Raw genomic sequence first — 16,158 nt, forward strand, 5'->3', positions numbered from 1 at the left:
TCCTGAGGAAGGCCCTAGTTGGCTGAAACACGGCTTGTGTCGAGTCCTGGATGTTCAATAAAGTGTTTGGTTTTTTTTACATCATCTGCTGTCCTTCCCCCTTTTTTCTGTCGCTCTTGGTTTGATTGTTTTGTTTTCACTGAAGAAACATTAAGAATTGTAGGAGATTCTAATGGGAGAAGGACCAACAAGTTCCCCAGAGCTCACTGTCAAGGTAATCTTCTCCCACGGTAGGATATACTGTGGGAGAGGGGTAGGACCCCCAGAAGATAGGGAAACTTCATTAGGAGGAGTGACTACTGAAATTGATGTCAAAGAAGATGCCATTGGTTGCTGCAGATGAAAATCCATAGGTCCCTTAATGACTGGCTGAGAAGACCTCATCCTCGCTCCTTTCTGTTTCCCCAGAAGGAGGAGCAGGATAAAACACTTCTAGCTCCTTTGTGGCTTTAAAGGGGCTCCAATGGGGCTTTTCCGCCCCTTTAGTCATGCCCCTTTGGGCACATGCAGAGCAGGGTCTTTTGTCAGTGCTGTTAGATGTCACCCATTAGTTTGATTATCCTGCTATGCAGAGAACCCTTATAGATACAGTTGTTTTTCTCCTATATCATTGGCTTCCACTGTGTCAACTGCAGTAGCCTTTCCTCATTGCTTAAGATGATTCTTCCATCAGTTTCCAGCTGAGCTCTCTTCCTCCGATCATCTCTTGGATCCACTGTGAGCACCTGTAAAACTATCTGTCAGCTGTACTGGTCTGGCCACCAGTTCTATCATTGTTTTTTGAGCTTTCAGGCCTGGGGAGCAACTGCAGCAATGCTATTCTTGCCTCTGGTACCTTTGCTGTCTCTTTGGCTGGTGAAAATTTGGAAACACCACTAACCAGGCCACTTTGACTCCTGGCTTCTCTTGTTATAAGTTTTATTAAACTTATGTGTGTGAATTTTTGCACATGTCCAAATGAAAAATTGTGGACAAGGAACTTATTAGATGTTTAAAGCATTTCTTTAGTAGTTCACTATAAAGAATGGCTGTAAAGTTAAGTATCTGTGTTGGTCTTAGTGCTTACTAGTTAGCCTTTTTCCCCATTGAGAGGTACTAGGGGAGTTTAAATGCTAGGGTGCTCTCTCAGACATTCTGCTAAAGCTTTTTGGGTATGAGTTCGCCATCCACAACAGTGTGCGGCCTTTATGAACAGAAAAGACTGTTGATTAAAGAGTATAAACAAGTTTCCTGGTCTCACTGGCAACGTATAGGTATATGGAATCTTGGTAATTTTGTTGATTTAAACACTCATACCTGGAAATCGTTTTCAGTTATGCAGTCTGATATCCCGTTATTGAACTCCCATTTCTATCAGTGGTTACAACTTAGCTCCATGCTGAAAAAAAGTAGCTTGCAGCTTCCCATGCTGCCTCATTCCCCAGAGCTTATTAATGTAGCCACGCGTCTTCAGTCTGCAAGCCATGTTGCATCGCATTTTTATACTTTCTTTTTAAGTAAATCTCCCATTACATGTCTGGGCTTGCGTAGTTGTTGGGAACAGGATATTCAGCAGCCCATTTCTGATAGTAGCTGGGAGCAGATATGGCGCTCAGTGTTTGTGTTCCATTTCTGCTACCATAGTAACATAGTAAATGACGGCAGAAAAAGACCTGCATGGTCCATCCAGTCTGCCCTACAAGAGAAACTCATATGTGCTACTTTTTGTGTATACCTTACCTTGATTTGTACCTGTCCTTTTCAGGGCACAGACCGTGTAAGTCTGCCCAGCACTATCCCCGCCTCCCAACCACCAGCCCCGCCTCCCACCACTGGCTCTGGCACAGACCGTATAAGTCTGCCCAGCACTATCCCTGCCTCCCGCCACCAGCTCTGCCACCCAATCTCGGCTAAGCTCCTTAGGATCCATTCCTTCTGAACAGGATTCCTTTATGTTTATCCCACGCGTGTTTGAATCCTGTTACCGTTTTCATTTCCACCACCTCCTGCGGGAGGGCATTTCAAGCATCCACTACTCTCTCCGTGAAAAATACCATCACGCAGTCCCTTTATTTTTTTATGCACAGGTCATTATGGACGCCCCTCCGGTCACATACCATTAATCCTTCCATTCCCAGTTTATGTTGGTCTTGTCATGCTCAACGGGGTACCATCAGACACCTTGTTTTTGACTGTGTGTGCCTTAAATCCTTTTGGACTGATGTCTGGTTCACCTTAACAGATGTCTTTCTTTTCACTGGCCCTATGCTATATAAATATGTGTTGCTCAAAGACCAGTGTTTTCGTTCTATGTTAAGCTGCAGTGAAGGCTTACTTGTTAATACTTTGCTCACTCTAGCCTTGAAAGTAGTTTTTGGGCATTGGAAGACCCTGGGTCAAGTCACATATCAAGAATGGTGGAATTTGGTCTTTCAGACTTATAAATATGATTCCTTTCTTGCTAAAAAGTCATGTCGCTATATCTCTTATAAGGAGAAGTGGACTTTGTTATTGTCCTACTTTAGAGATGCTTGCTGAGAAGTGTTTTTCTTTTCATTCTTTCCTCTCTTTCTCTCTTCTGTCCTTTTCTTGATTTTTGTAAATTGTATGCTGTTATGCTGTTTCACTGAATTGTCCTCTGTTATTCTGTTTTTAACTTACATTAATAAAAATATTTTAAAAAAAGAGTATAAAAATATAATAGATAAAAAAGAAATGATGTATAAAACTAAAAGAGAAAGCAACAGAGCCAATTTAAAAACCAAGTTTGTTAGAGCAATGCAAATTGTGATCAGTGCTGCTTGAAAACTTTATCATGTAGTCCATCCTAAAATTGCTTTGCCTGGATGATGGTAGCAGCCTGCTTGTAATTTTGTGCTCTATCGTTTCTCATCTTGCATATACTATATTCTTAACATGCATCTGGCTGGGGTGGCAGAGATCCAAGGAAATTCTGCACTATAGCTAAAAATAAGTCTGTGGATTTCTGCAAAATCCAGTGTAAGCTACAGTTAGAAGCACGCTTTCCAGTTGTATTTTCATGCTTTGGGTTTGTGGTACTTTCATGTAATTCCCATGTTAACGTAATTTGAACATTTGGCGTCTCAGGAATATATTACTAACTGAGTGCTTGCAGATTGTGAGATGAAGAGTGACTTGCACAAGGCCTGAATGATTGATATATAAACTTAGCAACACATGGAATCAGTCATTAGCTGTCAGAGTGAATACTGGCAGCCATGTATAGCAGTAGTTCAACATTTCAGAAGAGGGGATAGTATGTGTGTGTTGGTAAAGAATATCTCATTTTAGTGTTTGTTGAACAAGGCTGGTGATGAAATGGATAGCATTGTTTGGCACCCATGGCAAGAAAAATTTTTTTTGTCTTTGTTTGAATGTCTTTTTTTTTTTTAAAGGAAAAAAATACATTAATATAAAGTGCATGGAATAATGCTTAAATGTGGGTTCTTATCAAACTTCATTAGATTCAATGCTGTTATGAGAAAGTTTTATATAGTAACACCAATTATATAAAATGTTCAGCTGAGCAGCCGAACTCAAGTTCATTATAGCACAGGTTTACGTTATCTTCACATCTTTATACACTGAACCAATAATGAAACTTCATAGGTGATTTTTCTGATGGATATTATTTTCTTCATTTTGTATGATAACCACATCCTTTCTCCTCGAAAATTGAATCAGGGAACTGCTTAAGTTTTTGAGCATATTCTTAATGTGAAGAAATCAGAGAGAAGCTGGGTGAATAGAAAGAATGAAAATACTGATATGATCCTTAAAGTAAGGTTTTAAGCTCGATGGTGTATTGTACAGTTTAGCTGCTTAGTGGAACTTGTGGTGATTCAGCTCATTTTCATTCTCTCTTTTTTTTTTTTTTTTTTTTAAATGAACTTCTCTGTTGTAAATGTTTTGGGATTCAGCCAGCAGAAATTTGATGAGGCGATAGTGCGACTTTCCCGTGAGTTAATAAGTGCACAGATGTTACATGGCCACCCTGTCAATGGGAGAGAGAAGAAATGCTACAGGGTAGATGTAACTTGTATGAACTCTTGGCCCAATGGGCAAAACAGACTATCTTGGTCTATAATACAAGTTATATAAATAGGATCATAAGACTGGAAAGATTTTAACTAGTCCAGTCCAACTGAGCAGAGTCAGAGAATGTATTTCTAAGATTATAACACCCAAGGGAGTAGAGTCTCACCCAAAATAGATCCAGCAACCTTTTCAGGAGTGGTATCAAGTGTTTTATATACCTAGTTCAGTGGAGAAGGGGTATGCAAGAGGGGTGTTCAGGGATATTCAGCTTCCAAGGCTTTTTTGTGGAGCAGGCTGACAGGTTGAATGCCTCTGTTGTGTTACAGTAGATAAGACAAGCCACAGTTTGAAGGCTAAAAACATCTAAGGTTCTGGGTTTGGATGAGTATGGAGGGGAAGCTTATAATGTTGCAGATGATTTAGTATAATACAGACAGAGAGGGTAATACAGTATACAAACAGAGAAACCAAAAGAAAAAAGCAACACTGGGCCTTCAAGAGTGGGACAACAGGAGTACTTTATTAGCCAAAGACCCGACACGGGCCGTGTTTCGGCGCCAAAAAAGGCGCCTGCCTCAGGGGTCAAATTTGTGAATATAGCGATCGTTCAGAATTAAGGTTGTAAATGCCCCAGCCTGTTTTCCTTCCTTGAGCACACAGTCCACCACAAGTCCATAGGGTTTACACAGTTCTTTCCAGGGGGATTCTGAACGATCGCTATATTCACAAATTTGACCCCTGAGGCAGGCGCCTTTTTTGGCGCCGAAACACGGCCCGTGTCGGGTCTTTGGCTAATAAAGTACTCCTGTTGTCCCACTCTTGAAGGCCCAGTGTTGCTTTTTTCTTTTGGCAGATGATTTAGTAGCAGAGCCTTTACAAAAGGTGCTTCAGTAAATAGAGAATAGGAGGCCACTGGGGATTATCAGAGCTGAGCACATGTGATTTTACTCCCAAAGCCAGAAATGGACCTGGTCCAAATAAATTCTCAGTAACCCATTTCTCTTATCATTTAAGATTTAAAATGGTTTATTCTGGTGAGTCGGTAGCCAAAGCTGGTCAATGAGGATTGGACAGCTTTTGTGGCAGGTCAGTATGCATCAGAAAATATTTTTAGAGCGCTTTTGTCCTTGCACATGAGAGAGAAGAACCAGAAGGTAGCTGTGCTGTCATGTTTAGATGCTGAAAAAGCTTTCAGGTAAATTGAGACTGTTATGAGTGCAGGGCATTTTGGGATGGGAGAGGAGTTTCTGGCCTGACTCCCTTTATATAGAAAGCCAGAAGCCCAGTTTCTAATTATTGAAGAGCTGTCATCTGCTTTTGAACTGCATCGGGGAACAAGACAGGGATATGCACTGCCTCCTCTGCTCTTTATACTGACTTTGTAGCCACTGGCAATTAAGATATGGAGCATCCAGGGTTTACAGGGTATACTATTAGGGGACAGGGATCAAAGGATCCATCTGTTTACAGGCGACATGCTGCTTTTTTTTATGGGATCCTTATATTGATATCCTATTAGTTATACAATTATAGAGCACTTTGGGAAATTTGCAGGTTTAAACTTTTTTTTTTTTTTTTGAGAAGTCAAAATTTTTGAGAAGTTGCAACCTGGTCTTGGTGATCTGAGGATACCATACCAGTGGGTGCAAGGGCAGTTAATGTATTTAGGTATCTACCTAAGCACGGACCTGAAACTGTTGTATAAGCTTAAAATGGTGGATAAGTTGGAAGAAATTAAACAGCAGTTGGAGAACAAGGCCAGTGCCAGGCAGACTTCTACAATCTATGCCCTGATCGTGGCTGGAGAGATTTGGATGGGCTGGAGTGGGCTTTGATGACAGTTTCAGTAATTGGACAATAAAGCTAGTGCCGGGCAGACTTCTACGGTCTGTGCCCTGAAAAGGGCAAGGACAAATGAAGATCAAGTATGCAAATGTAGTATCACATCATACCTTGTGCTGTGTGTTTATCTTGGGCAGACTAGTAGAGAATCCACGAACGTGGAGAACTCAAAGAAGTTCCACGGATAGTTACAAAGCAGCAAAGGAGTGGGTAAAAAACCAGGAATCCCAGAGACTGGATATTAGTAAAGATGAACTAAAATTTTATTGTACAGTATATTGACTCGACACAACGTTGTGTTTCGGCCAGAAGGCCTACATCAGGAGTCTACAAATAAAAACATTATATAAAAACAATAAAAATAATGACTTAAGAAAATCGAACAAAATACACATATAATTCACAAAATTAATAATGAAAAAAAGGAGAATATTTAAAAACACTGGATAATAGCATAAAGAAGAAACAGCAAACCATTAAGATAATTTATAAATCTCTTAATAATATATATGAAACTATTTTAATGTGGAGTGTCTGTTTACACTTTCCAAAAATACTAGGACAAGGGGGCATGCGATGAAGCTGCAGTGTGGTAAACTTAAAATGAATCGGAGGGAATTTTTCTTAACGCGTAGTTAAACTCTGGAATTCGCTGCTGGAAAAAGTGGTTAAGGGGGTTAACTTAGCGGACTTCAAAAAAGGTTGGACGGCTTCCTGGAGGAAAAGGCCATAGAATATTATTGAATGGATGAGGGAATAATACATTATTTCTAGGAGGGGCGGGACAAATTGCTTGTTCTTTTGACCACTATCGGTGACAGGGTGCTGGGCTCGATGGAACTTTGGTCTGTCCCAGCATGTCGATGCTTATGATTTGGGGGTAGTATGGTGATTGGAGAGGTAGAGGAGGATTTTGCATCTCTGCTAGGTAAATTTGACAAGTTATCTGGTATTATGATGGCTAAATAAGTATAGGGGACCTGCACTTGCAGAGTCTAGCATAGGTGTGGTCTGATGACTTGCACATGGAGTTGAGAGAAGAGGACTTGGCCGTGGGGTGGAAGAATGGGCATAAGCTACTAACGAGTGTTGAATCGCAAAATGTCTATGGGTATATATGACCCAGAGGTGGATAGATCGGCCAGTTGGCAGGTCAGGGAATGACTTAGAAATTCAAAAGCTCTGCCTGGGATTATATTTGATTGATATGTGGGAAACTGAGTCAGTGGTACTTGTTCAAGCGTAGATTAAATACTGGTGTCAAAGGAGCTGTTCACCAGAGTCCAGGACACAGCCATAGGGTCAGTTGCAGTATTGGATCACGCCCTTGTTTGGTAGAGGTCTTCCCTGGCTCACCGGCATGATGTTTGGATGAGCTGCAACTTATACTTTCCCTTATGATTTCATGGTTTACCTTTGTCCTGTGAAAAGTGCAGTTATTTCAGATGATATGATGGACAAAATGACTTGCAGAAATAATGGGAATTTAAGGAGGACATTGAGAAAGTGTGGAAACCCTTTTATAGTACAATGCCACAGAAGGCTAGAAATGCAATATTTAATGGGTTGAAAAAGATAACTGGAGTGCCTTCAAATAGATGGAGATCTAGTATTCTAGGTTTGCTATGACAGTAGATCTTGGAGGTACCTGATTTTAAAGTATTAAGATGTGGGGGTGGGGAGGGGGTTGGATTTTAAGCTATGTCTTGTACTGTGATGTTAAAAAGACATTGTGCCTGAGAAATGGTGTCTTTGTGCAGTGGATGACTTATGTAAGGAGCAAATGTGGTGTTTTTATATGGTAATCATATGCTTTATAGTGAAATTGCAATAAAAAGTTTAAAAATTAGAATTCAAAATTCGATAAAACTTCCTGTTTGAGCTGCAGTTAATTCAGAATTCACATTTTAAATGTTATAGATAGAAAATAACACAAAAAGAGGTGGAAAAAGAGACCAACTTCAAGTGATCAAACAGAATACCAGGATGAGATGCTCCAAAACACAAACTGGGTCTGAATAAAGTTTGTGTTTTGGAGCATCTCATCCTGGTATTCTGTTTGATCACTTGAAGTTGGTCTCTTTTTCCACCTCTTTTTGTGGTGTTGAATTTCTGTGGAAATTTTGAACCCCTTTTGTTTTGCGATAGAAAATAAGCATATTCAACTTTGCTAGTTTACTTAAAGAAAGAAATAGAAATATTAAATGTAAGCCCCTGCTGCTTCCATTAAAGTTACATTTTTTTGTATGAGGAGAAGAGGAAGGGGATACATGAACAGCTTCTGATTCTGTCATGGGCCATGTTATGTCTGCCCAGGTTGGCACTTAAACTACTTACCATGTGTGTGTGTGTGTGTGTGTGTGTGTGTGTGTGTGTGTTTAAATGTTATGAAAGCATATGTTGCTTGCACTATAGGGGTAGAACTGTCTCTTTACCTCTGTGCTACATCATAACTATTGTAGTTCTTTGGGAATCAGTGTAGATTTCATCACCTCGCTCAAAATCTTTTTTTGCAAAGTGTCAAAGTTTTGATCTGATCATTTTACAAGCATTTCTTTGTTTGCACGCAAAGGACTGTTCACCTAAATGAAGTGCTGGGACTTGCCCTTTCTGCAGTAAATCAGAATGTCATCCGTCTGCAGTATTGCCAGAGATGATTTCTTGAGAAAAACTGAGCTGAAAGACCCGGCTTAAATCGCATCCATGGAGGGTTAAAAGAGTATTGATTGATTAACTGTTTTTCTTAATTTTGGCTTCTGTTTGAACATACTGGAAAGTAATAACCTTGGGCAAAAGTTGTTTTTTTTTTGGAGGGGGGGGGGGGGGCTGTCACTGATGCACTAGATAAAACAATGCTTCAGCTAATGTACTTTTTATCAATTCAATTTCCCTTCTAGCTGACTGAGGAGCTGCAGTGCAAACCACTGAGCACCGAGATCAGAGAGCTATTGAAACTACTGTCAAAACCCAATCTCAAGGTGAGGACATGTTAAGACAAAAAGACACGCACGTACATACACATACAGTGTAACCTGTTAGGACTGAAGAAGATTCTTGTTAATTTTTTTTTTCATTTAACTTTGTCTAATTTCATTTCATTTGTCCTTTCAATTGACACCTATCCCAGTAGAGAAAAAAAATTGATCAGTAGCTTGTGACCCTTGGATTATATTGATAAATTTTGATTGTTTTTAAAAGTGTTTTGGTTCAATGCCTATAGCTTTGTATTGAGGAAATGAAATTAGTGATCCATATAAAAAAAATTTGACCATAAAGCAGGGATTCAACATAGTTGGCATATATTTCGCAGTTCATTTTGTAGTAGTAGAAAATGTGCAATGAGATGTACAATTATTTACACAGTGATGCTGTGTTCAGACCCTCCCGACTCAGTTCCTCCTGCGATGACTGCTGCTCTCCGCGCCCCAAAACACTGCTACCCAGCACCCGGCAGGTGGTTCTGCACTGGTGGGAGCTGGCTTTCAGGGATGTGTGCACCGGCACTATTAATGCCGGTGACCTGAGGGAAGGACCGGTGCCTTGTGGTGATCTCACTGGGCTGGGCAGTACTTTTAGCAGATGGACCACTTCCGCATTGCCTTTGCATCAGGTCTTTATGGCTTCTTTTTCCCTGATCCTGCCTGCGTCCCCCTGTTCAGACTTTCCAGTATTCCAGTCTGTGCCTTACTCAGCGTTCCAACTCTGCTGTCCAGTGTTCCAGGCTCTACCTTTCTCAGTGTTCCAGGTTCCACCTTGCTCAATGTTCTAGTTCTCAGCCTGTCCAGTGTCCCTGCTTCAGAGCTTTTGCTTCACTCCAGTCTCCAGACCTTGCTGCTGCTTCCTATCTTTGACCTCTGCTGGAGCCTGTTTGGTCCCATACCTTCCAAGTTGCCCAAGGATTCATGCCTGTATTCTTCTCTGGACTCATTTTGGCCTATGGTGACTTGTCAGTCGTCAGCACAATCCCTGTTGTCCTCAGGTTGGGAGCTCAGTGATGGTCCAAGGGCTAATCCCCACAGGTTGAGTGAAGGATTGTGAAGGCAATGATCCCGATCGAGCCACTGGCCTTGCAGCTCCTTCATCAGCTGGCTGTCCAGCTCCAATAGCTCTCTGGGGTGGTCCAGGATTTAACCCTATGGATGGACCAACTTCAGAATTCTTGGGCACCAGCCAGATCAGGGTTTTTCTTTGTAGGCAAGATGGATGGCACTTTACACCCTTGGTTCAACTATCGTGGATTAAATGCCATCATGTTCAAGAATAAATACCCGCTTGCTCTCATAACTGTGTTGTTTAACCACTTCCAAGGGGCTCGTATTTTCATGAAACTGGATCTTAGGGGAGCATATAACTTGATCCATAGCTGGGAAGCAGATAAGTGGAAGACAGCATTCAATACATGAGATGGCCACTATGAGTACCGTGCTGTGCTTTTTGGACTCTCCAACACCCCAGCTGTCTTTCAGAGCTTTGTGAATGACATCTTTCAAGATCTTACTCTACAGATGTGTCCTGGTCTATTTGGATGATATCTTGATTTTCTTGAAAACTTTTGCCCAACACCAAGAACAGGTCAAATGAGTCCTGCAATGCCTGTGTGACAATTGCCTGTATGCCAAATTAGAAAAATGCACATTTGAGCAGCAAGAGTTATCCTTCCTGGACTACATTATTTCGGCCAGGGGTTGAAGATGGATCCAGCAAAGCTCACTGCTGTTCACAACTGGCCTCACCCCCAGTGACGTTGAGCTCTTCAACGGTTTCTGGGCTTTGTGAACTGTCACCAGTTTATCCAGAATTACTCCTCTATTGCCACACCCCTCGCTGCCTTGACTCGGATGGAGGCTAATACCCGGGACTGGCCTGAAGAGGCAGTTGTTGCTTTTGACCTGAAATGAGCCTTTATGATGGCTCCAATCCTCTATCATCTTTACCCAGAAAAGCCCTTTTTTGTTGAGGTGGATGTGCGTCTTCTATTGGGGCTGGTGCCATCCTGTCTCAGTCAGATGCCAAGGGCAAGTTGCTACTCTGTGCTGCTTCTCCATGAAGTTCTCACCTTCTGAAAGGAACAACATGATTAGTGACCAGGATTTGTTAGCCATTAATATGGCTCTAGAATAAAGGTATTACCTTGTTGAGGGAACCAAACATCCATTTACAGTGTCTACTGATCTTAAGTACCTTCTGTACTTACAGGAAGCCCATAGGCTCAGCCATCACCAGGCTCGATCTTATCTTTTCTTTTCCCAGTTCGATTTTCAGGTCGTCTTTCGTCTGGCTGAGAAGAATGTTCAGGCTGATCTCTCCTGCTCTTTGGAACCTACAGAGGAGAGTTCAGACCTGCAAACCATCGTGGACCCCACCAAAATCCTGCGGTTTCTATGTTGGCTCCACTATGCAAGACTGTGGTTCCAAATGACAGTGGGATGTAGCGTTAAAATGGAGACATGAGTCTACGTTTGTCAGTCATCCAGAGATTCAGGGCACGTTAGAACATCTGTTAGGTCTACTGGTGGCCTCAGCTGAGGGATGTACAGAATTTTGTGGCATCTTGTCCTGTCACAAACCTTCCCACTCCCATCCTTGGGGACTTTTTCAACCGCTCCTGGTTCACACCATGGACCCACCTAGCAATGGATTTTAAACCGTGCTAAATTAACTGCTTTTACCATATTCTTTGTGATGAATTCCAGAGTTTAATTACATGTTGAGTGAATTTTTTTTCTCTGATTTGTTTTAAATACACTAATTAGTAGCTTCATTGTAACTAGTCCTTGTATTTTTGGAAAGAATAAAAAAGAGATTACCCATTCAGCTTCACTCAGTATTTTCCAGACCGCTATCATATTTCTCCTCAGTCTTTTCTCCAAGCTGAAGAGCCCAAGCCTCTTTAGCCTTTCCTCATAGGGAAATCATCCCATCTCCTTTATCATTTTCATCACCCGTCTCTGTACCTTTTCTAATTCCACTATATCTTTGTTGAGAAATGATGGCATAGTATTCCGAAGTGCGGTCGCACCATGGTCTAATACAAAGGCATTATAATAGCCTCAGTTTCATTAACCATTCCTTTCCTAATAATGCCTAACTTTTTATTTGCTTTTCTCAACTGCCACTGCACATTGAGCAGAGGGTTTCAATGTATCATCGTTGGCACCTAGATCCTTTTCCTGGGTGGTGACTCCTATTGTGGAAACTTACATCATATAGGCATAGTTTGGGTGTCTCTTTCGTACATGCATTACTTTGCACTTGCTCCCATTAAATGTCATCTGCATTTTGATGCGCTGTTTCATGAGGTCCTCTTGCAATTTTTCACAATCCCCTTTTGATTTAACAACTGAGTCATTGGCAAATTTAATTACCTCACTAGTTATTCCCATCTCTAGAGCATTTATAAATATGTTTAAAAGGAGCGATCCTAGCACAAACCCCTGGGATGTTTGAAAAGAGATTTTTCATCGGATTCGAAGGGACTACATTCAGACAAAATATCCCACAGACCCTGTGGTGGCTGTCAGTGCTGGGGCAGCTCTAATTGTGTTTGCAGGGATCTTGTAAATTAAGCACATGTCCTTGCCCGACACATTTGCTTTCTAGTAGGTGGCTTCACCCTGGCCCATTGTGCAAGGAACCCTGGTCATCATCTCCAGAGATAGTGGCTCCACATTAGGTAGAGGGACAGCCTGCAAACCGGCTTACAGGTAGGGATAGAAGTCAGTGGGATGCGACCGGAATATTTGTGATAGAGGATAGATTCTCACCCTGATCTCGTTCAAAAGGTGCCTCCTTTCACCTATCAATCAGTGCCAGGGAGCCATAAAGGGAGGATGGGGGGGGTCAACCCCCCCCCCAAAAAAAAAAAAAAAACTTCCCAATGCTCAATGCTAACAGTGTGCATATAATTTGCATGCTATTAGTGTTTAAGTATTGGGAAGTTTTTTTTTCTGTGCTGTTTCCATGGTAGTTTCCTGCACTGTTCCACACAGTACCAGCATTCTGATAATCTGCTGCAGAGACTTTAAATGCTAACAACAAAAAAATCCTATTCCTTAAACTGTCTGTGCTATAGTGAGCAGAGTATCCTCATCCAGGTAACCAACAAAGAGATTTCCTTGGCAGTTTCAGACTTTTCCTGTTCAGTGTCCATAGACAAGGGCAAAGAAACCACCTGCAGAAGCACCACAGGAACAGGGGCACAAATCTCCTATGCAGAACTCCTGACAGAGATAGGAGACAGCCCAGTTTATGTAGAAATATTTAAATCTCTGACAGGTTGGATCTCTAGGGTCAAGTGACCTGAGCTCAAAGAAGCCCCCCTCAGCAGGGCTATCAACTTAAACAGCGCCCATTGTAATGAAGAAGAGGAACGAATAGTGGGAGGGCAACGCTATTGGCCTTTTCATGGTATTTTTCTTTTGCCATGTGATTTTTTTTTTTTTGTTCTTCCTTTTAATTTATCTTCCCTCCTAATTTGATTGTGGTCTAGTTTCTTTGAGAAATGATTATATGATGATTCATATTGTTGTATAACCTGACCCGTGTTTTGGTTATGTTCAGATCTTAGAGAGAATTTTTCCTAAGTACAATTTTTATATTGTATAAGTGAAAATTATCTATATCAAACCTAAAAATGCTATGCTTCTTCACACAGAGCTTTTCACCAGCTCTTAATGAGCATGCAATTGCAAAGCATTGTGTGTGGACTGAGGTACATGTATTAGCTCTGTAGATCTCCTCTATGGAGGCTGATCTCAAGTGGGCTACAGACACAGCCATGACTCTGACATTTTGAGCTATGACATGACATTCCAGAATCAGCCCAGCCTGAGCATAAGTAAAGGAGATAACCTGCAGAACAGAGAAGTAACCTAGTGGTTAGTCTTACCTAGATTGTAAGCTCTTTGAGCAGGGACTGTCTTTTATGTATGGTGTACAGCGCTGCGTATGCCTTGTAGCGCTATAGAAATGATAAGTAGTAGTAGTAGTGCAGTGGACGGTGAACCAAGGTACTCAGGTTCAAGTCCCAAGTCAACTTTTTTTAAAATCTGAGCGTTCCAGAAACAGAAAAATACCTACTGTACCTAAATATATAAGACACTTTCCAGTTTGAGGGCTACTGAAGTGATGTTCATTCTGGTACAGTAGGTATTTTTCAGATCCTGGAGGGATCACATTTACAAAAAAAAAGAGTTATGTTGGGTTTGAACCTGTGTCTCTTGCTTTACAGTCCACTGCACTAACTACTAGGCTACTCCTCTGTTTTGCAGGGTTATCTGTGTGGTCATATTTTTGAAAATGATGCCAGAAAGACATTCATGTCCCTGTTTTTTTTTTTTCTTTGTCATTCAAAAGATGGACATTTCACTTTGAAGCATGACTATTCATTTTGGACATTTTCAGTGCAAAAACGTCCATCTGATAGCGATAATCGAACAGGAAATCTAGATGTTTTTCATGTTTGATTATGGCTGTGAGATGGCCAGGGGTGTTTTTGACGTGAGCAGGGAATTTTTTGTTTTGTTTTTTTAACTTAAACATTTTTTTTGAAAATGCTCCTCTATATTCCCATCAAGCTAAAAGTGCCCTGCACACTCGGCTGGAGGAACTAACTAAAATCCATAGACGACCACTCTGCTTTTCAGTTTATTGGACTCCAGCAAGATAGGGGCTTCCATCGGAAGAAATACTCTCTAGAATTGGCTAGCAGACTGCATCTCCTTTACTTATGTCATGGGTCAAAATGTCAGTGTCATGGCTGTGTCCGTAGCCCACTTGAGACCATCCTCCATAGAGGAGATCTACAGAGCTTCAATGTGTACCTCGGTCCACACATTCACCAACTGCTTAGAACAGGATTCCCAGAGCTACAGTCAGTATGGGTCACATCTGAAATTACAGCATGTCTGAGACAATTTTACTTATAAGCATCATCTTCTAATTTTTTTAAGTGCCTCTTAGTTCATTACAAAATAGTAACTAAAATGTATTTGGGGATGGGAGCAAAACAGACTTATCATATTCAGCCTACCTTGCCGTCTGTGACGAGTCCCAGATTTAAAGATAAATCCAATTTTTAAAAAAATCAGTTTTTGAAAAAGATTCGACATGGCCGTGTTTCAACAATATGCCTTTATCAGAAGTCTGTCTAAATCTGAGTGGCAGTGGAGCAAAACTGCAGTGCACGTACCTAGTAGCATGAAGCACTGTCTATGTATATATACTGTGTACAGTTGTGATGTAGGACTGGCAGTTCCACAAGCAACACAAACATTGTAGGCGCTTTTACCACCGTCATTACTTTTCCCTGTCTAATATTTCAAATTATGAGTGGAGGAGTGGCCTAGTGGTTAGGGTGGTGGACTTTGGTCCTGGGGAACTGAGGAACTGAGTTCGATTCCCAGCACAGGCAGCTCTTTGTGACTCTGGGCAAGTCACTTAACCCTCCATTGCCCGCCGCATTGAGCCTGCCATGAGTGGGAAAGCACGGGGTACAAATGTAATAAAAAAAAAAAAATAAAAAAATTTGCATGTACTGTGAATAAACTTGTGCATCAAGTTTGAAAATCATTTTTCAGTCTCACATTTGAAATGCATGTGTAGCAATTTGTTGAAAATCGTTAAGTCTTTTGGCCATAATTTTTAAACCACTTGCTTCAACTATGCTCAAAAGTTAAGTCTGGAAGAATGTTACAAGGATGTCTTTTGAAAACATTACGGTCATGCAGTAAGAGTGGCCTCTAATTTTAGACTAGTGCCAAGATGACAAGAAAGCTCTGCAGCTAGCCCAGTCGGCTAGTTACCAAATTTCAGAAATGCTTAAACCAGTGATGCCTCTCAAATCATAATTGAATCTGGTCTATGATATCCACTGACAAACTATTTCAAAAATGTTTGGATAAATTTTAAATAATCTAAGGCACATTCCTCAAAAGGGAGTGAAACAGTAAACTGCGATGTTAAAATCCATTATTGTTGAAATTTGACAGGGTATTTTTCCCTGGGTCTGCTTGGAAAACGCAGGAACTTAAGACATTCTTTGACTTCTCTAGGATGGAATTTAAATAATTACTTAAACATATGTGGGTAAGTTGGTTTCTAGCACATAGAACAATCCCTTAGCATCCACAAATAGCTTTAATGGGTTTAAGTATTACTTTCCATTGGAAGTATATTACTTTGTTGATTTGATATACTGGATATCTAAAGTGACAGAAGTAAGGTACTGTATGGCATTGATTCGCTCACGTTAAAGGTGAAAAGTTATTTGAATAGACC

General features: G+C 41.0%; 1 protein-coding gene across 1 annotated transcript in view; it reads left to right on the plus strand.

Annotated features, from left to right (window-relative positions):
- Positions 1-16,158, plus strand: part of MPP7 (membrane palmitoylated protein 7) — a 517,419-nt gene that overhangs the window by 235,101 nt on the left and 266,160 nt on the right. The window contains exon 5 of the mRNA XM_030199273.1: positions 8,778-8,858. Coding sequence (XP_030055133.1) covers positions 8,778-8,858 — 81 coding nt within the window. The remainder of the gene's footprint in view (positions 1-8,777; positions 8,859-16,158) is intronic.

Source organism: Microcaecilia unicolor, chromosome 1 (assembly GCF_901765095.1).
Source record: "Microcaecilia unicolor chromosome 1, aMicUni1.1, whole genome shotgun sequence".
In the NCBI taxonomy this organism is placed as follows: Eukaryota; Metazoa; Chordata; class Amphibia; order Gymnophiona; family Siphonopidae; genus Microcaecilia; species Microcaecilia unicolor.